General features: G+C 59.5%; 2 protein-coding genes across 2 annotated transcripts; one reads left to right on the top strand and one right to left on the bottom strand.

The window, feature by feature from the left end:
- Window positions 1–5,076: 5,076 nt before the first annotated feature.
- On the top strand, window positions 5,077–12,230 carry MEPCE (methylphosphate capping enzyme). Its single transcript, XM_063301718.1, has 4 exons — window positions 5,077–6,956; window positions 9,617–9,835; window positions 10,045–10,171; window positions 11,220–12,230. Exons 1-4 carry the CDS (start codon window positions 5,391–5,393, stop codon window positions 11,270–11,272), a joined length of 1,965 nt encoding a protein of 654 aa, XP_063157788.1. The 5' UTR covers window positions 5,077–5,390; the 3' UTR covers window positions 11,273–12,230.
- A 216-nt stretch (window positions 12,231–12,446) lies between these two features.
- PPP1R35 (protein phosphatase 1 regulatory subunit 35) lies at window positions 12,447–14,412 on the bottom strand. Its single transcript, XM_063303140.1, has 4 exons — window positions 13,957–14,412; window positions 13,320–13,632; window positions 13,046–13,176; window positions 12,447–12,766 (listed from the first exon to the last, which is right to left on the bottom strand). Exons 1-4 carry the CDS (start codon window positions 14,140–14,142, stop codon window positions 12,593–12,595), a joined length of 804 nt encoding a protein of 267 aa, XP_063159210.1. The 5' UTR covers window positions 14,143–14,412; the 3' UTR covers window positions 12,447–12,592.
- Between the last annotated feature and the right edge of the window lie 7,435 nt (window positions 14,413–21,847).

The following is a 21,847-nucleotide window of genomic DNA, read 5'->3' as shown; positions in this document are numbered from 1 at the left end:
GAAGGATACCGTGGTTGATGTTACTGATGGCCTCCAGAAATCCAGGATTAGCAGCAGTATGCTTCCTTATCTAAGGCCCCCATAGGTCATCAATGAGGGCAACCAATGCAAGTTCTGCCCCATGTCTGGGCCTGAATCCTGGCTGGTAATCTGCTTCTTCCAGAGCCCTTAGTGGCTGTCGCTATCCCTACCCTTCTCAGGGTGAAAAGGTTTCTCAGTGTTCCCAGCATTCATAAGGCATTGGTTTGTAGATTTCTCTCCTCATACGAATAATCTTATGTGAACATTATGCAAATGCAGACCAAAATTTTAAAAATGTTTTTCAACTGTTATGTCTTCGAACTTTCAGTAAAAACATGGGTACAGGGATGAAACCATACTTTTAAATTATATAATTATAATTTATAATTACATATTTTATAATTATATAATTACACGCGCGCGCACAGTATATAAATTATATACCCATATAATAAATCCAAACCACCTCTGCCTGCTCTTGTGAGCTACTTTATGTCAGTAACGCCGACTGAAGAGAAAGGTAGGATATAATTTTTATCTTACATATGTGAACGAATTGTGCCACTGTGCTTTCTTGTCCGGTAGCGCTGGCAAGTGAAAACAAATCTATACTCAAAGAGCTTCTGCAACCTCACAGACGTCCATTCTTGCAGTCCCTTAGAGAAAAAATGTGATAAAATGGGGTTAAAACTGGAAATAGTTTTATTGTATAGATGTGGCTCCTGCTTTATCAGATTTTACAATATGTTTATTGCTTAGATTGACACCCAGATTATTTAAGAAAATAATTAGCAGGCCTACTAAGGGAATTAGACATTATTGTGTAGGTAACGCTGGCAATGCTTCATGCCACGTGGCTTCTAGGTACAAAGACAGAATTTTGAATTCCTTCTGAATTCCCAGCTGCTGGGGAGCAATAAAAAAGTAATCCCACTAGACACCAAAGCTTCAGATCTTGATGTCAGTGAAGATTCTCAGTCACCCGGGTGGAATAGTCTTCAGGTTGAGTCATGGCAACTGGATTTCTTTCTTTCTTTCTTTCTGGTAGAAACGCTTCGCTGCTTGTCCGGGCAGCTTCTTCAGTCTGGGCAAAGGTTGGTGAGGGGACCCCCTATATGTCTTCCAGGGTGGCTGCATTCAGGTCTTGATAATACAAAAAATACGTTTTGTCTTGCAACAGAATTCTACTTGCTTCAGCCAAAGATCCTCAAATGCTGGCAGCACAAAACAAGAAATATTTCAGTGTGTAAGCACAATTCCTTTTGATGCTGAGAGATTTTAGTCAATTATTTAATGAAATAGATTTCCATCAGAAAAAAAATACTAGTACAGTCTTGAAAAGATGAGCCATAAAGTTCACGAACAAATATAAAATTCAGTTCTTAAAGACCATTAACGTGACCTGCAATCCTGTGTGCTCTTCATGGAGAACAAACAGTGGGAGTTTTCTGTCTCTTGGCTAACGATCGGAATAGACTATTTGCAGACATCCAGAGATAGGAGACTATGTCAGTACGTTCTGCGTTGTGTGAAAGTGGCGGACATCTAACCAACTCCTACGTTTATTGAGTTGGCCAAAGTTAAGAACATTTAAACCTGTTACATTTCTCCTAGCGATTTTTAAATTTGTCGACAATTCTTTGGGCTCCAGTGATAAATCTGATTAATAAACAAACAAGCAAACAAACATCCTGGCTTCCTTATTGCAGCATGTTGTTGTATGTGGGTTTATTGGTAACAGTTCTCCACTAGCTTCCTGTTTGTTTCTGGACTCAGGTTAAACTGCAGTGTTTTTTTAGTTAACGTCATTACAGACTTGGGCCTCTATACTCAAGGCTTGCCAATGAACCTGCCTGGCAACTAAGATACAGTCTGGACTTCCTTTTCCAGCTGCCCCCTGAAAGCCAAGTAGATAGCCATCAAAGACAGCACCTTTTCAGTTGTGCTGCCCCTTTTAGAACCTAAAACTACTCTTCCCAGATCAGGCCAAGGCCCCTCTCAATCCGGCAACGGGGACCAACCAGATGCTTCCAGGGTACTCGCAATCAGGAGACCGAGAGGTTCCCCTCTCCCGCTTGTCCTCCTGCAAGTGGGACTGGGGGGCACCTGCTCCAGCCTGGGAGTAGCGCTGGGCCTCCAGGGCTGATAGGAAGGCCTGTCCTCCCTGAACCCCCCTCTAAAGCCCTTCCAGACAGCGGCCCCCAGCAGCTCCTGCGGGAACGAACTCCCCTGCCTGTGAGAAGCTAAGGCGAGTCCTGTTCCGCCCGGCCAGGGCTGCCCAGGGCCAGGTACCACCACGGAGCACCCAAGCCGGAGGTGGAGATGCTCCCCTGCACGTGGGATGGGGAGGCAGCTGCTCCAGCCTGGAGGCAGCCCCGAGGCTTCAAGGCCACCCTCCACTAATCCCCCTTTAAGGCCATCCCGGCTGGTGGCTGCCACCCTTATCTGAGGGGTAGCGAACGGTGGAATAACATGCATCACAGAATTCTCCTGGGCATCTTCGCCCTGATCACTTCGTTAGTATCTCCGAGGCACCCAATGTCCGGCCGTTCTGGGTTTAAGGGGAAAAAAACATTCTATCGTAAAGCATTTACAGACTTTTTTGTTCCTCCCTATGTTGTTCTGCTCATTTGCCCCATTTCTCCCAGCCGGTTTCCCTCATGGAATCTGTGGAGGCCTTTTGGTGGAATAGGTGAGCAGGACCCAGCGGGCGGACAGAGGGCAAGAGACTTAACCCTCCCCGGGACCACCCTATCCGCAGGGAGGGAATTGGGGACTATCCTGGGCTGAATAGGGCTGCTGAGGGACCGATGGTCCTTTGGGGGAGGATGTCAGGGGCCGTTTTCTTGGCCTGGAACAAAAGGCCGAGTCTTCGTAGCTTTCCGTTTGCTCAGCTTAGGACTAGGTTTTGGCGAGAAGGGCTCTGGGGAGACGCAACGAACAGAATACAGCAGGCAGGGACTCCGCTTGAAGCGGCGGCCGGGAAAAGCCGCACCTGCAGCTGAAGTCAAGGGACCGTGACATGGAGGCTCATTCCGAGGTAAAAGTGGTCCGTAAGGGCTCAGGATTCCCATCCCTTTCTCTGCTGCTTTTACTGGCATTTTGCCTGGGAAGGAAATACTGCGGGGTTTTCCGTAAGTTGAAGAATTAAAACCCTACTGTGTGTGATGGGGACGGGGACGGGGGGGGGGGAAGAGAAGGGATTTTCATGTGGATTTTTCCACCTACGCGGTGCGCGGTATCCATGACAAAGCAAACCTCGCACCTCAATGTTTTTTGCTGCCTCAGCATTTTTCGTGAGGTAAAAAAGTGCGGGGGGCGGAGAAAGAGGAGCTTTTGTGTCACCCTCGGGCCATATGGGCTAATTTTGCTTCTTTTCCTAAAACTCAACAGTACCTCAGTAAAAACTTTTAATGTCTATTTCGTGCGGCTGCGTTTGAACTGAGGCAAAATCGCGCAAGCCAGAAGCGAGCGCGCGCGCGCCGTTCCCCTCTGCCCTAACGCGCAGGCGCGCCCCAAGCACGCGGCTCCAACATCCGGGTCTTTGCTGCCCTCGCAGGGGCGCGTCTCTCTAGGAATGAGTCATGGAACGTCCGGGACCTGCTTGTTGCACCGCTGGCGCCCGCGCTGCGCATGCTCAGAAGAGCCGGGCTGAGCGGTGGGGTGCGAGCAGCGTCCCCGGGATGCGCGCTGTGGCTGCACCCGTGCACGAGGCATAAAGTTCCAAACTCTTGCAGTCTCTGGTGCTCAGTCCACAGCGCCGCCTGATGTTTGCGGTTATTCTCCCACTGAACCAGCGGCACACTTTCGTGGGTCTGGAGGGTGGGAGGTTCACCCTTTCCGCCAAACTGGGGCTGCAAAAATCCGGGCAGCCGCTAGGGCAGCAAGGAGACGTAGGGGGCATTTGGCCAGGATTTATACAATAAATTGCAACGGGGTGAGTTTGCCGAAAGCAAGCCAGCAAATCTCAAATCTGGCTTGGAGGGATACTTCAGCGCCTGCAGGCGTCTTAGCGTTGCTGAGTGTCTCCTGTCTGGACGCGAGCGAGGCGGTGGCAGCCGCTCTCGACATCCCGGAAGGTACCGGAGATGGATGGCTGGGGGCATTTTTGACCACAACTCCCATCTTCCACAGACCAGCTTGTGCAAAGGCCGTGTTGGCTGGTGGATAAGGGGCCTTGGAGTTCAACACGTGTACCGGGCCCGTGCAAAGGAAAAGATCCGAACGTCCTATCTACAGGGGGGGGAAAAACCCGTATTTTAGGGACACGCGCTTAAATTTGCCTTCCTTAGGGAGGAGGGCGGTGGCGTCTTTCGCACATGTACAGACGGAAACCTGGGCTCGGAAACTACATGTACCAGGAGGCTTTGCGCACATCTTCGTGAAGCGAAGCCACGTGACCCTCCAAAACTGTCCATATTGGGAGCCCTTTAAAAAAACTGCTGCTGTTGTTTACATGCAAGGCAGAATTTGCTCCTTTTACTCCATTTATAATCAAAACATCCGTCTCTGCAGCAGTGACGATGTTTCTGTTTAGAAAACATGGGGAGTCCGCTTTAGAGACTTAAATCAATGCAAACATGACTACGAAGCTTTGGACACTTAGCTGCTCCTGCTGCCACCTTATATTCTAATGCTGAGAATAATTCTTTAATTATTTCCATCACACAAAAAATAGTAAACTCAGTTTTCTTCGGTGGGGCATAAGCTTTGAGCCTGAGTAACGCTGTCACGGGCACGTGATAAGCGCCACCCTCAGCAAACAAGGACCCTCACCCGCACTTTCGAGAAAATTATCCTGGAGTGTTGATTGGTTGAAGACGCCGTACACCTGTTCTCCTATTGGTCAAAATGGGATAATGGAGGCGGGAGTAAGGGGGGAGGTGGCTTCTGGAACGCCCCGCATAGAAGATTCCAATTGGCTGAGGATCCACGCTTGTGGCGACAGTCGTGAACTCTGATTGGCTTCAGCTGCGAGAAGGGGGCACGTCTTCCTGTGGCCCCACCCTTCGAGTATATAAATCACCGTCGCAGGGGGAGCGAGCCATCGCGGGAAAGCGGGAGGCGCGAGGCGCTTTTCCTCTGGTGGGGTGTGAGGGCGCGCATGCGCCAGGAGCGAGGGGGAGCGTCGGACGGTTGTCGACCGAATGCCTCTGCGCGTGCGCGCCGGGATCTGACGCGCGCGGGGAGGAGCACTGCGGCTGCGCGCGCGGAGGCTGCCGGGACTGTGCTCGGGCGCGCGTCCGCACGGCGCACGCGTAGGAGGAGCCCGCGAGGGGCGGAGCGGAGCGCTGACTGAGGCGAGCGCCGCGCGGAACCGAGCGCTGCACCGCGGCGGCCGGGCCCGCACCCCGCTCGCCCGGCCAGGCATGATCGAGATGGCCACGGACAAGGAGACGTTCCTCGTCCCGGCGCCGCCGCCCCCGCTGCTCAAGCCCCCAGCCAGGGGCGGGGCCGCCCCGGCGGAGGACGCGACACCCGAGGGCCGCGGGGACGAGACGCTCGCGCCGCAGGGGGGGCCGCATCTGTCGCCGGCGGCGGAGGAGGACGCGGCGGCCCGGCAGCCGCACCCTCCGCCGGGCGGACAGCGCCGGGAAGGCGCGCCCGGCCCGTTGCCCGAGGAGGAGCCGGCCGCGGCGGAGCAGCTCCAGCGGCCCCGCAATGGCTTCCAGGCGCCCCCGCGGGCCCCTGGCGGCGGGGGCAAGCGGCGCAACAGCTGCCACGTCGGGGGCGGCGGCGGCGGCGGCAGCAGCTTCAAGCACCCCGCCTTCAAGCGGCGCCGCCGGGTCAACTCGGAGTGCGACCCGGTGCTCCCCTCGGAGTTCCTGCTGGGGGGCAACATCTTCGACCCGCTCAACCTCAACAGCCTCCTGGACGAGGAGGTCAACCAGGCGCTCAACGCCGAGACCCCCAAGTCGTCACCGCTGCCTGCCAAGGGCCGGGACCCCGTGGAGATCCTCATCCCCAAGGACATCACCGATCCCCTGAGCCTCAACAACGCCCAGGAGGACCCGCCGGTGCTGGCCTCCCCCATCAAAGCCGGGCGCAAGCGGCACCGCCACCGGGGCGGCCAGCGTGCCCTGGGGAGCTCAGACGGGGGTGGCAAGCCCTCCGCCACCACAGCCTCCTGCCGGTCGTGCCAGAAGGCCTGCAATGGGGCCACCCCGCAGCCCTACGAACTCAACACTGCCATCAACTGCAGGGACGAGGTGGTCTCCCCACTGCTGCTGGAGGGCGGAGAGCCGCCGCCAGCCCAGCAGGCCTCGAGGAGCCTCACCCCGTCTTGCCCATCCACAGCCTCTTCAGCAAGTGCCGGGAGCCGCCACCACCACCACCGCAAGAGGCGCAGGACTTGTAGCAAGTCGGAAGGGGCCGTGGGCCGGCAGCAGGGAGCCAGGCACCCCTCCGGCGAGCCGCCCGGCCGAAGCAGCCCCGAGCAGGGGCAGAGCGTGCCCCGGGGCCGCCACCCCCAGGCCTCGTCCGCACAGCCGCCGCAGCCTCGCCGGCAGCTGCAACACAAATTCCAGTACGGCAATTACTGCAAGTACTACGGCTACCGCAACCCAAGCTGTGAGGATGCCCGGCTGCGGGTGATGAAGCCGGAGTGGTTCCGAGGCCGAGAGGTGCTGGACGTTGGCTGCAATGTGGGCCATCTGACCTTGAGTGTGGCCAAGAAGTGGGGCCCTGCCAGAATGGTGGGGGTGGACATTGACGGGGCCCTTATCCATTCGGCCCGCCAGAACATCCGGCACTACCTTTCTGAGGAAGAGGTGCTTCAGCCCCAGGACAGTCACGGCAATGGGGAGGGGGGCGCCCCAGCCAGGAAGACCTTCCCTGCCTCTCTCACGGCCAGCCGGGGCCCAATTGCTGCGCCGAGGGTGCCTCAAGAAGGGGCGGATGCGACGGTCTTCCCTAACAACGTGATCTTTGTCAAGGTAAGGGAGTGACTTGAGCCCGCTGTCCTGCATCCCTGGCACTGATGTTCTCTGCAGCAGGGAAGAGACCTGTGCTTTTTCAGGCAGCTCTCCTTAGGCTGCCTGATAAAAGATTGGTTAGATTCCTTCCCTTGCCCTCTGGTCCCATGCCCCAGCTGAGAATTCCTTCAGCTGCAGGTGGTCCTCGCCCTTGTCTGGGCATCCACTGGCCTGGGTCAGAGCCTAACGTTGAGCCACAACAGCACCCGGGGAGGGAGTAAGGAAGATGGCCTTGGCTGAGATGTGCAGGGACCGTTACCTTGGCAAAGGGGGCTGAAATGTTTTAAGTCAAGAACATCCAGATAACGTTTGGAAGTGGCTCGGGCAGACACCCCCCTAGTACACTGTGCTTTAAGCGGGGGAGGCGTGTAGCCCAATTAGCTTTGCAAGATTCTGTTACTATGGGCACTCTCGGTACAAGTAATTTCTGCCTTCCTGTGGAGTGGATTTCCTAGTCTGGTCTACTACGGGGCTGACACCCAAGGATGATCCCCCTTTCCCTTCTGCTCTTTCCCAGAAAAGCCCTTGGGAATCCTCTGTTCTGGCTCTGCCTCCCTCTTCCCACGTCCATAGCTGAGCCCAGGAGCCCCTCCTTGATGTGGGCACGGCCTTACCAAAACCGAAGCCTGAGTGTGGCATGATCCCTGTTGCCGGACCTTGGCTCTTTCCCCAGGGAGCAGAGAAGAGGCTTCTGGTGGGTCTATGTGCTTAGCAAATAGTCAGCCCCATGCCCTTCTGGTGCAGCTGATCCCCGCCCCCCCTGCACTGCGCCTCCTTGGGCTCTCCTCAAGCCCAGGGTTCAGAGTTGCTGACTTGTTGGGCTCTGGAGAGGGAGTCAGAGCCTGGGCGAGGAGGGGAGCTCAGCTGGAGCCCTCGTAGCTGTGCTGATCTTGAGGTTGCCCATCGCACAGCTGGTTGGCCATCTCACTGCCCTGGAAGGACCTTGACGTGCCTCCCCCCAAATCTGTAATCCCCAAAAGCCGTGCATTGAGGGGGTGGTCTCACAGTCCATTGGTCTTACTCAGGGAGAGGTCAAGGGCCTCTTTCCCCACCTCCGTTGATGGTTTCTGCAGATTCGCAGCCAGGGGAAACGTTGGCTAGAGAGGCCGGGGGCAGCAGCGTCCTCCCAGGGCACAGGCCTCAGGTGGAGGGCGAACTGCTCCTGAGGCTGTGCTTTGGCCAGCCTCGCGTCCAGGGAGCGTCTCCCGCAGGGACAGATTTGCAGGCTGCGCACCTGGAATGACTCGGGGCGGCCTGCAGATTGAAAACGTTAAAAAGCCAGCACGTATAAAAGGGAAAGATGGCTGAACAGGGAGATGACAAACAGAATAACAGTAACACCAAGCCATAGTCAGCCACGTCGCACCCTTGCCCAACACCTGGGAGAAGGCGAGGTCGGTGCTGTTCCCAAGGACAGGAGCCACGACAGAAGCCGGCAAGGCCTGTTAGATAGCATCGCTCGGTAGAGGGGACCCAAGGCATGCTGGCTCTGCCAGATCTCACAGGATGGGCAGAAACAACAGGAGAAAGATGCTCCCTCAAGAGCAGGGCTCTGTCCCATGAAGGCAGCCTTTCTCAACCGTTTGACCCTAGAGGTTGAAATGCTTTTCAGGCCTCGAGGAACCCCTGCCCATTTAGGGTCAATTATAGGCCAGAAGTTACCAAATTATTATATTTGTTTCATGGGTAGGCCTGTCTAGATGCACTAATGTTCTTAAACCAAAAATAAAGAATGAAGCTTACTTGTTTAATGTGAAGTTCCCCAAATTTGAAATAGTTTTTTTAAATAAATCATGATCTCTCAGGGAATTCCTCGTGACCTCTCATGGAACCCATGGGTTCCCTGGAACCCTGGTTGAGAAGCCCTGCATGAAGGCCTCTATAGGTGATAACCAGCACTTGAAGTGGACCCAGAAGCCTGCTGGTAACCATTACAGCTGGCATAGCAGAGGCGTTACGTGGCATGCGGAGTATGTCTGTCCCTGCCCATGCTGCCATATTCTGGACCAGCTGAAGCTTCTGAGCGATCTTCAAGGGCAGCCCCATGTAGAATGGCTTGCAGCAATCCGGATGAGAGGTGACTAAGGCAGGAGTGGCCGAGAGTAGGGCCCACAATCCAGGGATGAGTGCAGTTGGCGCACGGGACAGATGTGGGCAAAGGCCTTTGTGGCCACAGCTTCCACCTCCCCGTCAAGTAGGGGCTGGGGGCTGCCGCACATCAGTTCTATCTGGAGGGGCGCAACACCAGAACTTAGAATGGAAAACCCACAGAGAGGGTGGTCCCTGCTTGGCTTCGTCAGGGTTGAGCCTGAGCCTGAGCCTGCTCCTCCCCATTCAGACCCCCACAGCCTCCAGGCACTGGGGCAGGACTTGGGCAGCCTCCCTTGGCCAAGCAGGCATCAAGCTAGAGCAGAATTTCACCAGTGCACCGGGGATGCCTGTCTCTGCAGTGGCAGCAAGAGCTGTCAGAGGTCGTTTCCAGCCTCGTCCAGAGACGCTGAAGAGTTGGGGGGAGCGGGGCTGTGGTCTGGGGGGGCAGAGCCTCCCCCCGAGCAGGGCAAAGGGAGCCACCTCCCACTCCCGCGGCCAGCAGCAGACCAACTTTCCGGCTTCTTTGGCAGGGCAACTACGTCCTGGACCGGGACGAGCTGCTGGAGGCCCAGAAGCCAGAGTACGACGTGATCCTCTGCCTCAGCGTCACCAAATGGGTGCAGCTCAACTGGGGCGATGAGGGGCTGAAGCGCCTCTTCAAGCGCCTCTACCGCCACCTCCGGCCAGGCGGGATCCTCCTCCTGGAGCCCCAGGCCTGGTCCTCCTACAAGAAGAGGAAGAATCTGACGGTGGGTGAGAGGCTGGCCCAGCCTGGGGGTTGCTGTTCGTACCCTCCGTGTGCGCTCTGGCACACTGGGGCCAGGCCCCGGGCACAGCTCTGGCAGTGGCAGCCGGGCGGGCTCCACCTCGCCTGATGTCTGCCTCGGCGGGGTACCCGCGGAGATGGAGCGGTCCTCTTCTCCTTGCCGGTACAAATTCTCCCCCATCCTATTCCCAGGAAACGATATGCAGGCATTACCACCGGATTAAGCTGAAACCTGACCAGTTTCCTTCGTACCTGACCTCCTCTGAAGTGGGTTTCTCCAGCTACGAGTTGGTGGCCATGCCCAGAAACACATCGAAAGGTGATTGGGCAGAGGCGGGTGGGCAGGGCAGGGATGCGCAAAAGCAACCCCAGAAAATTGCTTGGCCAGGTGTTTGGAGAACAAGTGTTCTCCCACAAGCGCCCAAGCCCTTCCTAGGCCAGGCAACACCCTTCAGAACTACCTGTCAGAAACTCTGAAGGGCAGCAGAATGGTGGCAGAAATGGCGTAACGCCCCCCTGCTGCCCTGCCACACACAGCCATACCCTTCCTGAATGGCTGAGCCTTTGCTGGAAGGGCCAATTGCACTGCTTGCTGGCAGGGCTAACCAAGGATCAGCCTCATGGTGAGGGTGTTGGATTGGCACCAGGGAGACCTGAGCCCAAGTGCCCCCTCAGTCATGGAAGCCCAGAGGGAGATTGGGGCCAGTCGCACTCTCAGCCCGACCACCACAGAGTGGCTGTGGGGAAGGGGGGAGTGCCAGGTGCAGGTTGGCATAAGAGCCCAGCAACTGAGAGGGCTGGCTGGCAAGAGAGACTCCTGGCCCGTATGTGGTTGGGGGGCCGCCCCCCACAAGGTGAGAGAGTTCCTGCTAACATCAGCAGCCCATGTTGGAGACAGAAGCCCCCTCGGATTTCAAAGATCATCAGAGTCTTTAATGCAAATAATGATGAAGACCATCAGTGCTTCAGACACTCCCTGGAACGTATTTCAGAGTGTATAGTGTTCCTCTGTGCCACCTTAAATCCGTTAATGGCACAAGGACAGGGGATGGCATGCTTTTTTAGGGGGCACCAATAGGTGCTGGGCTGTGATGAGACAGAGTTTTCGAGGGGGCAGATCCATCCTGCTCCCAGGGATGGGCTCCTGCAGGGAGAGGCAGAGATGGGTTTAGAAACAAAAGCTGATTGTTCTCCAGCCTGGACAGGCATTGCAGCTGCAGGGGGTTGTGGGGGTGTGTGGGTGACATCTTGCTCTTCCTGCACCTGCCCGCTGGAAGTGGGTGGGGAATGCAGAAGGTGCGTGCAAGGGAGCTGTCCTGCTTGTGAGCCCGGGCCCCTAACACCCTTCCCTGGTCTCCCGCCCACAGGGTTCCAGCGCCCCATCTATCTCTTCCACAAGGCCCACCACGGAGTGCGCTGAGGAGCGCCAGCCCCAGGCCGCCCCCTTCGCTTTTCTGGGTCTGCCACGGCTGCGTCTTGGGGGAGGCGGCCGGGCCAGCCCCCACCGATGAATGTGGAGTCTTCTGAAGGCAGAGGGCGAGCGAGGTACAAATTGGCCCACCGTGGATTTTTTTTGAGCCCAATGGAGCTGGCCCCAGAAGCACCTTCCACCGGCTTCAGCAGAGGGCCCTGAGGCAACACACCTGGGACTCTCTTGCAGCACAACCGGGCACCTGATGGGATGGGGAAAATGCGGCACTGTCTGGAGGCGGGGTGGGGGGTGCTCAGGAAAAGGCAAAGCGGCTCTGCCTGGGATTGGGCCTCCTGTTGGCAGGCAAACAGCGAAGTGAGAAGAGTTTACCTCCCTCGAAAGGGGCCCCACCAGGCTGCCCCCCTCCCAGCCAATTGGCCTCCCCTGAAATTTATGCTGGGGGGGTGGACAATGGTGTCTCTCCCCCCCCCCAATAGCTTTGGGAGTGTGGACATGGCAAACTGATGCAACTTTAGGGCCTCTCGTTCTTTGCCCGGTCCCTAACTTGACTGCATAACCATCTCATCTCTGGAAGGGTTGTGCTTCATTGAGCCTGTAGTGGGGGTGGCGGGGGGGGGGAGAGCCCCCCGTTTGGAGAAAGAGACAGTGCCGTCTTGAGAACTTCAAGCAAGTTTGGAGGGCTCAGCTGATCTCTGTGAGGTCCCACAAAGCCCTCTGCCCAAATAAACTTCCTTGTGTGTGACTGGAGTAACAACATGGAACCCACCGCTTGCTGGCTGTGACCTCAGATGAAGATGCCCCCCCCTTCCAGTCCTGAGCTGTCTGCCTTTTGGAGGGCCAGAGACCCCCCCCAACTGTAGTAGTAAGGTGATCTTGTTTGAACGGAGTTTTATCTTTTAAAAAAAAGTTGATTATATATATAAATAAAGCCTACAGATTATTACCAGCTGCTGTCTGAGTCTCAAGGGAAGAGGGGAATAGCGAAGCTTGCTCCTGAAGGGCAGTGTGCCTGGGTATTAATCCTGGGTATTGGCAGGGGCGAAGGGCTGTGCTGGTGCCAAAGAGAAGCTCTGCCAGGACACAGCTTTTGCAGCAAGAAGTGTGTGCAAGGCGTGCCAGGGTATTAATCCTTCTAGCAGTAAAGAGAAAAAATCACACAATCCAGTGGCAGTTATAGTTTATGTATAAAATGGGGGGGGGGGTGTTGAAGGATGCTTCTGAATAAACAGCCACCGGCGAGGGGGCCCAAGTCCGTGTCTCTAGAAGATGGGCCAGCGAGAGGACCCGGTGCGCAGTGTCCACCCATCCTTAACTTGCCCACTGCTGCAGCTTCCGGTACATCAGGAACGTGGTGGCCGGGTCCCGCCTCTGTGCCTGAAGCTTCAGGGGTGGTAGCCCCTCCACTTCCAGGAATGGGGTCTCTGTGAACAGCTGCTCTGGCCTGTAAAACGCCATCAGGTCAGGCCCTGTGCCAGCCACTTCCTATAACAAAGACAAAGAGCTTTGGGCGTGGAACGTGCTGCCCGGGGCTTCCTGAACTAGCCCAGCTGCATGCTGACTGCCTGGCATCTGCTTCACTGAGCCCCGTCTTCACCCAGTGGATTGCAGGCAAAGCCCCTCCCCACGGACGCCCTGCCGGTCCCCATCCCAGGCAAATGTGGCTGGTGCAGCTGCTCGCGAAGCACTGGCCTTGTGCCTTTCCTGCAGCCTCAGCACTGGGGTTCGTGTGCTTGTGGCTGGGGGACGAGGCCCAGGGCCTACCTTCCTGCCTCCAGGGTGGTGCTGGACAAGCGCAAGTTTCTCCTGCACAGCGGAGCTTAGCAACTCATCTGCTGGCACCTGCAGGCTTATGAGGCCCTGGTAGAGCTGCTGGTCCCGGGGAATGTTCAGACCTGAAAGAGCAGTGGGTGCGTAGAGCTGTGTTTCTTGACCCTGGCAGCTTGAAGATGTGTGGGCTTCAACTCCCAGAATCCCCTAGTCAGCAACGGTGTCCTGGGGAGAGAGGGCCGCCTTCAGGGGTCCCCAGGCCACTCACCCTCGCCGACGTGAGCTTCCACCGCGCACCGTGCCACGAAAGAGTGCTGGATCAGGTCCTCTGCCGCCTGCCGGGCATCGAAGGCCTGCTCCCGCGCAGCCTGGACCTCTGCTCCCAGGGCTAGGCTGCCGTGCGGGACCGGAGTGCCCAGTGCGTTGAGGGCAGGAGGGGGCCCGTTTTCTGCAGGGCTCCCCCAGGGTGCTCTCCTCACCATCCCAGCGACGCCCCGGGGCTCCTCCGCTGGCCCGGGCAGGCCGACCCCTGGGAGCTCCTCTTTCAGCTCCTCGCACCTGGAACCGATCCTGAAGCGGACCTGCAAGGGCGCGAGAAGGCCCCGGCTGTTCTCCGGACGGGGAAGGCAAGAAGTCCCCGGCTCAGCTTTCCTCCCCGGCAGTGCGCACCGTGGGGGGGGGGAGACCCTCTGCAGAGAGCCTCCTAGAGTTCGAAGGGCTCCTTGAGGCCATCCAGTCCACCCCCTGCTTGGGGCAGGAATGCACAGTAGCCCATCCCCAAGAGGCGTGAGCAGCAGCTCCGCCGAGGGGAGTCCCGCCGCCGCCGCCCCCACTGATCAGCCGAGCGCGAAGCTCCTTCCGAACGACGCCTGGCTCCGGGAGCCCCCCCGGCCGGCCCCACTTACGCGTCTGCGGGCAGGCCTCTCCTGCTGCTCCCGCCGGAGGATGCCGCCGCCCGGCCTCCCCGAGCCGCTCCGCTCCGGCGTGAGCACCACCGCGGGCTCCGGGCTCCAGCAAGGCGGCGGCGGCGGCGGCGGCAGCGGGGTGGGCGCCGCGCAAGGGAGGCTCTCTCGGGGGAGCGCGCCGGCCATGGCGGGCGGGAGGGCGCAGCGGCCCTTTGGCACCCGGGCTACCCTCAGCAGCAGGGGGCTGGCCGCGGATTAGGGAAGATGTAGTCCACCGTGCCTGGAAGGAGCCGGCCGCGTCGCTTTCCCCGGGGCGGGCGGTTTCCAGGAGCCCTTCGCGGCCGCCGGCAGTTTCCAGTCTCCCCCTTCACTTGGCTTTCGGCCAGCAATCTCCCCTTTTACTTTCCCCTCTCTGAACCGCCTTCCTCTCCCTCGGACCCGCCGATCCCCCGTTTCTTTCCGCCGCCGCGCTCCGCTTGTCGTTGCCGCCGCTGCGAAGGAAGAGGCGGTCGCGGGGATGGGCCGCCTCAGCCGCGCCTCCAATCCAAGATGGCGCCCGGTGTGAAAGTGCCCTATTCGGCAGCCAGGGAGGCTATGGAGTCTCGCAGCCCAGACGGGCCTCCGGGCGTTCCGACGCGAAGGAGGGAGGAAAAGAGCGCGCTTCCGCCACAGATGCGCCAAACCCTAGAGCGACATCAAGGGAAGTGACGGCAGCTTTTACGGCCGTAACGCCGAATGCCGTGAAAACGTCATGAAAGTCGCACTGTGAAAAGGCGGGGCCAGAAGGAGAAGGCGGGGCCAGAAGGGGTACGTCACGGCGGCTGGGCGGGAGACCGCGCTTGCGCACCAGGCCCTTTCTGCTGGTCTCTCGACGCAAGTGCGGGGTGGTTTTGTATTGCAAGCGAGCTGATGCGAAAAGAAGGTTCGCCAAAGTTTAAAGCAGCGCTTCCCAAACTTGGCAACTGTTAAGACATGTGGACCAACTCCCAGAATGGAGTGGACGTCCCCATGTCTTAAAGATGCCAAGTTTGAGAAACGCTGCTTTAAATTAGGCTCTTTCGCAGAGGGAGCAGTGCAAATGTAGCGCCGCCGCCCCCCCTCGAGGTGACCGAGGCGCGTTTCCTCCATGTGCACCTGCACATGGGTTAGGAGCTCATGGGCGGCGCCGGGGTGCTTTCTGTCCTCCTCCACCGCGCTCGTAACTTGTGGATGATGGCACGCGAGGTTGGGCAAGGCTGGGCTATAGGCCCGGGCGTGCCCACCTGCCTGCTGCACACCTTGGTCCCTGGTGCGTTAGCGCCCCGGGGAGGAAGAACGCGCTCTGCAAAGAGCTGAGGGGAGGAGGTGCCTCCCGCAAAGAAGTCCCGGAATCCTCGTCTCCCCGCTTCCCCGACCCTACGGACACCTCGCTGGACAGGGACCCCGTTGAAAGGCACGAAGGAGCCTCGTGCACTCCGACCTCCCCAGGCACGTCCCATCTTCCCCGGCCGGGAATCTGGAGGATGCCGAGGCTGAGGAAGGTCCCAGCTGCTTGCATTCCGGCGCCCCCACCCCTTAACCCAGGAGTCCCGCTTTCAAGAGGACGCTCCTCGCGCACGGTGCCTGCTTGGGGGGCGGGAGGAGCGCCTGCCCGTGGCTGCAATTCCTGGCTGTCAGTAAAAGCCATTCTTTCGGGGCCGCTTTATGAGGTCTCCCCCACCTCCCTCCCGAACGCAGGAAATTCCTCCGCCGCTGCCAGGCATCCATCTCCGGAGGTTATTGTTCTTCGCCAACTGCATCGGAAAGCGGTATCAGAGGCGAGAGGGCAGGCTGCTTGGGGAGAGGCGGGGGGCGTCTGGGGGCGCTCAGGGCCCTCTGCGGTGGGGCGGGCGACACCGCCCCAATCTGGTCTTCGGGCCACTTGCGCGCATTTTGCAGAGAGACGCCGAGCGCCGAGACACGGCTGTAGGCGCTGGCGTCTCCACTCCAAAACTTGCAGCAGAGGGGGGGCTTCCCGACTGGGGATGATGGGAAACGAAGTCCTGTGCACTTGGAGGGTGCTAGTTTGGGGCAGACGTTCCCGTCTTCCCTCCCCGGGGCTTAATGGTGCTTCTGAACAACCAGCGGGCCGCAAAGGCAGCCGGAGTTAACCGGGATCCTGGCAGCTGGGGTGACGTCACGGGCTGGATCCCGCGTACCAGGGCGGGGAGGCGTTTTCGGCCCGGCTTCCTTGGCCGGCTCGGCTCGCGGGCGCGCTAAGCGGCCACGGCCGTTTTGGCGGGCGGGCGGGCGGACTGGCTTCCCTCGCCCCCGCTCGTCCTCTCCGACGGAGATGCCCCTCGCTGGACCGGGGCAGCCGGCCTCCTGCCCCGCTCGCTCTGGCAAAGCAAACACCGCCAAAGCAAACACCGCCCGTCCGGGGCGGACGCCGAAGCGCGCAACTGCAGTCCGGGAGCAGTCGGCGTTTCCCTCACACAATGTCGGGCGGGCGGCGAAGGGGCAGCTCTGCTCCCGCGCTGGCGAAACGGCCGGCAGCCGAGGAGGCGTGATTTCCTGAGTTCAGGATCCCTCCCTGCCGGAGTAATGGGGAGAACGGAGAAAAGGGAGAACAAAAGATCCTTCCACGTTCGGGGGAAGACCCGCGGAGCGGCAGCGCCCGCGGGCCGAGGGGGAGGAGCTGCGCCGGGGGACGGGGCAGCGGGGCAGCGGGGCCAAGGGAAGCCGGACTCCGGGGTCCAGCGGCTGCCTGCCAGGTCCTGGGTTCCAAGGGAGAGGAGAGCTGTCTCCTGACTCCGCGGTCCTTGTGGGCAGGGGATAATAGGACTTGTAGTGCAGTGCACCTGGACACGGGCCGAGGCAGACGTAGGAAGGCAGGCCGAGAGGAGGAGGAGGGGTGCGCCTGTATGGAGGGGACACGATCTGCGTTTCATCCCATTGTCTAGAGCAGACAGCCCTCCCCCTCCCCCCGCCCTGTGCAGGGAGCTGGCGGGGGTCCTCGTTGACGCCTTCGCAGCCCTAGCAGCCCCCCTTCCTTCCTTTCTCCTTCTCCCCCTTCCCAAATCCATTTGCCAGCTCCGGGGGGGGGGGGCAGGGGGCTTTAAATATCACTGCAGAGAAAAGATAAATGGAGATATTCAAAACACGCAGAGATGGCCCACAGATGAGGAACATCTGGGCAGACGTGTTGGGGCAGCCCCCCATGTGTCCTGGATCCAGTTCCTCCTTGGTGGAAAACCTCCCCTCCCTGCCCCCCGCTTTCTGTATCTCTTCCCATTCCCCCCCCATCTGGCTGCAGGCAAGAAATTTATTGGGGTGTTGGAGGGGAGGGGAGGGGCTCAGCATAATTCAGACCAGGTTGGTCTTTACAGAGCCCTCCAATTAGCCAGCCAGGGACCCCCATTTCTCCGCCTGCCTCTCCCAGCCATCTTGGTCTGGAATCAATTTGAATCTGGAGCTGTGCAACCCATTCCGTGCAAGAGGCCTGGAGCAAGAGGGACAAGCCAGTCCTGCAGGGAGGCAAGGCCAGCCAGGCGTTCAGTGGGGTGCTGCACATGTGGCAGGTTCCCTCAGGGATTCCCGGGGGAGCAAGCCAGCCCGAAAGGGAAGCTTGCAAAGTCTGGCAGGCCCAGAGGAGAGTGGGGAGAAGCTTTTCCGAAGGGCTGGGAAAGAGGGCGGGCGGGCAGAGGTGCTTCCTGAGACGGGGCCACCCTGAGTGGTCTGGACCCCATCTCCCAGCCAGCAGAGCCTCACTCACCTCCTGGTGACAGGCCCTTTTCCAGCTGGAAGGCCCCCTTCACACAACACAGCTCATCCAATATGCGCCCATTTCCAGCACTCGCACTGTTCGTGGGTCAGGTTTGCACAACAGGCCAAGGTGCACACACGGACAACCAGATCACATGACCTTCTTGGTTGTTAACTGACCCCTGGAAGCCAGCCAGGGTGGCCTGTCCTTTTACAGGGTTGACAGATGTCCTGAAACTTCTTGCCGGGGGTTTGAAGTCCTTGGGGACTCTTCAGCAGCAGCGTGGGTGCTGTTGCAGGTGGCAAGGAGAGGACGCTCTGGGTATGCTCAGAGGTACTACTTGGTTAACCTCGTTTCATGGGGATGTTCGGGGACTGAACCTTACTTTGAAAATCTGGCTTAACAAGGCGAGCTCTAGGCAGAGATTTGGCCTGAACTTCTGCCCAGATCCCAAACAGGCTGGGCAAAACCCCACCTGCGCAGGCCTCTTCTCCTTGATTAAACAGCAAAGCACCCGTCCTTCCAAACGACACCCTGGGTTGCCCCCCTGAAATGAACCGCAGCCAACTTCAGGGGCTCCCCGCCAGCCCCGGGGCTGGTGACCATCGTTTCCAGGCCAGCCGTGGCCCTTCTGTTTCCTGCCCCCAGCCTGACCTGTAGAGAGAGGGAAGTGTGCGTGTCTGCAGCTGGCCAGGGAGATAACCCAGGTCGGCCGTAGTGCTCCTCGCAAGTTCCCTGCTTGCAGACTTTCCATAGTGTGTGTCCGGATATATTTTTCCAGCCCGGGGTGGGGCGGTGGAGGAGGGTTCTGGAAGAGGTGGAAGCAAAGAAGCCACTGGTGTATTGACCATAATTAATTGAGAAAGGAAGGAGGCAAATGGCTGCGGTTCTGGGATCTCTTTGCGGTGGCAGAAAGGAGGAAGGAGTGCTTCTGAACTCATAAGGAGTTCAGTCAGCGCAGAAGGACAAGCAACCTGTGTTGCCTTTCCGGACCAGGGGTCCCAAAAGGAAAAAGTCCCATAATTACTCCTTTCAGAAATGAAATGCCAGCTCACTTTTAAATGCCCCGGTTTATTTTATTTTATTGGCTCAGCCAGTTAGGCACTGAGAATCTGGTCTTGGGTTCGAGTCCTGTGTCTGCCACAGGGTCACCTTTCCATAGCAGGCTGGCTGAAGGCAACAGAGGCTGCACTCCAACCCATATGTGGGAGGTTAAACTGTGATTTCTAATCTGGCTGGGGAAAAACTTCCCAACAGTTTTCCATTCCTCCAAGCGTGAACAGCTAAGCAATGCAGGGTGGGATTCAGCAGGTGAAAGCACCCTTCTACCTGCCAGTCGGTGAACTTCTGATTTCTGGGCCACCAGCTCCGACTGGCACCTGTTTTTGACTTTTCCAGGAGGGGCCACAGCAGAGGGAGTCGGGGACCGTCAGTGGAAAACGCCTGGCGACCGAGAGTCAGCAGACACTTGGGGAGGGCATGTCTCACAAAACGGCGGCCATGCACGGTCTGCCCCCTTACAGAATGGCTGCTGTGGTAGGCAGAGGGCCACCGGCTTAAATTCAAATCTCTGTTCAGGGGCTAGGAGGGGCAAGACCGGAGCCGTTTCCCTCGCTTTTGCCCTGGTCCCATTCCCCACTTCCTGTGGCAGAAAGTTCCGCGGGCGGCGTGAAGCGGCCTGCCTGGCCCCTCGCCGCTTTCCCTGCTGCCGGAGCCCGGGGTTCTGCCAAGCAGGGACAGGGCCGGCTCCCTCCCCCGGGCGGCTTTCCGGCTCCATCTTCCTCGCGCGGCGAAGCGGCCGGCCGGCGGGCGGAAAGGGCAGGGGCTGCCTCATCCAGGATGGCTGGAGCCAGGCAGGAAGCAGCGGGAGCTCAGCCGCGCCCAGGTCACCGCTGCCGATGCCCCCCACGCCGGGCCGCCGCCGCCTTTCTCACGGGCCCCCAGGGCCAGCTGGACGGAGCTTGCTCCGCCGGCTGGACTTCAGCCCTAGAACCCCCTCGGCCTCGGCGCTCCTTAATCCGGCTCGAGGGTTTTGCGCGTCGTGGGAACGCAGCCGCTGAAGCGCCGGGGCCGCCCCTCAATGCTGGGAGCAGCCGCTTTTTCTCCTCTCGGCCGATTTTTCTCAGGGTCCGCGATCCCCACGGCCGCCCTCCTCCCCAGCCCCCAGCCGGCCCGCCTTGGATCCAGCGCTCTCCCGATGTCCGGCCGGCTTCGGCAGGTCGGCTCTCCCGCCCCTTCCCGGGCGGCGGCTGCGACTGAGCTGCAGGGCCTCCTCTGCAGCAGCCCCACGCTTGGGGCTCCGGAAGGCTCGCCAGCTGCTCCACAGAGGTTCGCTGCGGGTCCTCTGTGGGCTGGAGGTTCTCGGCCGCCCCGGGGGGGGGGGTGTAAAAAGTCAGAATGTGGAGCGGCCAGGCGGATTCGCTTCTCTACGCTCATTTGCCCTGACTTCACCACCAGTTTGCAGTTTCCTTGCCCGCCTCGCCTTCCCGATTTATGAATCATTTTGGCGTCGCGTTCAAAATGCGAGTGAACGTAGTTCCCGTCCTGGGAACGTCGGATTCCGGGAAAGGAGGGGAGAGTCGCCCTTTCATCTCTTGATGCCTGGGACCTGGATCTAGACGAGGCGAGTGAAATAAATCCCTCTGGCCCTCAACCATCGTTGCGTGAGCTGGAGGCCTCTGGCACGTTCACACATTCTCTCAGCCCTGAATTGTTCCGGCGTGTCCCGCCGCCGCGAGGCCCCTCCCCTTTGGCCCGGCGCCCCAGCCCGCCGATCGAAACGCCCGCAGTTCTCCTGTGTCTCGGGAGAGAAAGGAGCTTTTGGGTAGCGGAGACGGGAGACCCCGGGACCGGCAGCCGGAAGGGGTCCCGCTGCTGCCCCACCGCGTAGAGAGAAAGGGGCTCCCTTGGAGCAAGTGGAGAGCAGCTGAGCTCTTCGCCCACCAGTAGGGCGTCCTTGGCGCTTTTGGGGTTTGGGCCCCTCCTCTCCGAGGGTCTGAAGTCAGAAAGGGGCCTCTTCAATGCTGGTGAATGAACCGTTCCAAGTTTTTTGGGGAGCGGGCTTCTTGGTTTTGAAACTTGGGGGGCCATTTGCCTTTTGGGAGAGCCCCTGTCCCCTGCCATGTTGATTTGGCTCTTGTAAGAAACTGGGGAGCCCTTCAGTCACCAGGTATTGGAGGCCCTCCTTGGCAGACAGAAGCCCCTCCCCCTTTTGCGCGCCTTGGAGGGCCGGCCCCGCAACTTCTGGAAGGGGGAGACTTGGAAACAATCCCCACTTTCGGCCGGGAGAAAGGGCTGGGAAGGCTTGGGGTTGCCCCTCCTTCGCCGTGGAGGGGGGTCTGCCCGATCGGCGGGGCCGAGGCTCACAGAGGCTGTAGGTGGGTGGGGCGGCGCTTTCCCGTCTCATCCCCTCCCCCTCCTTTCCAGGGGAGGGAAAAGTTTTGGGGGAGGCGAGGCCGAGCCCTGGCGACTGGGCTGAGGCTCCTCGGAGTGACCCCCGGGCGCCCTAAAATCCTAACCCGGATCCACTTCTCCGCGCCCCCTCCCTTCTCCCTCCGGTCGCTGGCGCTCGCCCAACTCAGCCAGACTTCTTCGCTGCTCCGCGGAGCTGCGCGCCGGAGCTTTCTTTGTCCGGCGGTCGCTCGGCGTCGCTGCCATTCCGGAGTTTCAGGTTTGGGAGAAACGGCTCCAGCCCTGGATCGGAGACACTGGGCTCTTTGTCTCGTCCCCGGACGGGCGACTCGCTCCGCTCCGCTTCGGCCCCAGCCCCGCCGTCCCGCCGCCCCAGCGCCCTGGCCAGGAGCCCGCCAGCGCCAGGAAAGTTGCTGGGGACGGGCTGCGATTCCCGGCCGCGGCGCCGGGGCGGTCCGCCTGTTTCTGCCCGGCTTGCGAAGGGGACGCCGCGCCGAGCTGCGCCCTCCCGGCCGGAACGAGCCTGTCCCGGGAGTCGGAGGCAGACTTAGGGGCGCCCCAGCAGTTCTCCCCGCTGAGAGTCAGGCGCGCCGCCGCTCCGCCAGACGAGCGGGGAGGAGGGGAGGCCGCTTCTGAACCCCCCTGGCTGGGGGCTGCCTTTCCACCTGGAAAGGTCTGCCGGGGGAGTCTTCGCCTCTCACGCCCCCCCCCCCGTTTTGTCCAGAGTAGTCTGGGAAGAAAAAACATCGTCCTCAC

This window comes from Candoia aspera, chromosome 4 (assembly GCF_035149785.1).
Source record: "Candoia aspera isolate rCanAsp1 chromosome 4, rCanAsp1.hap2, whole genome shotgun sequence".
Lineage (NCBI taxonomy): Eukaryota > Metazoa > Chordata > Lepidosauria > Squamata > Boidae > Candoia > Candoia aspera.
This window is presented reverse-complemented; position numbering and strand designations above follow the sequence as displayed.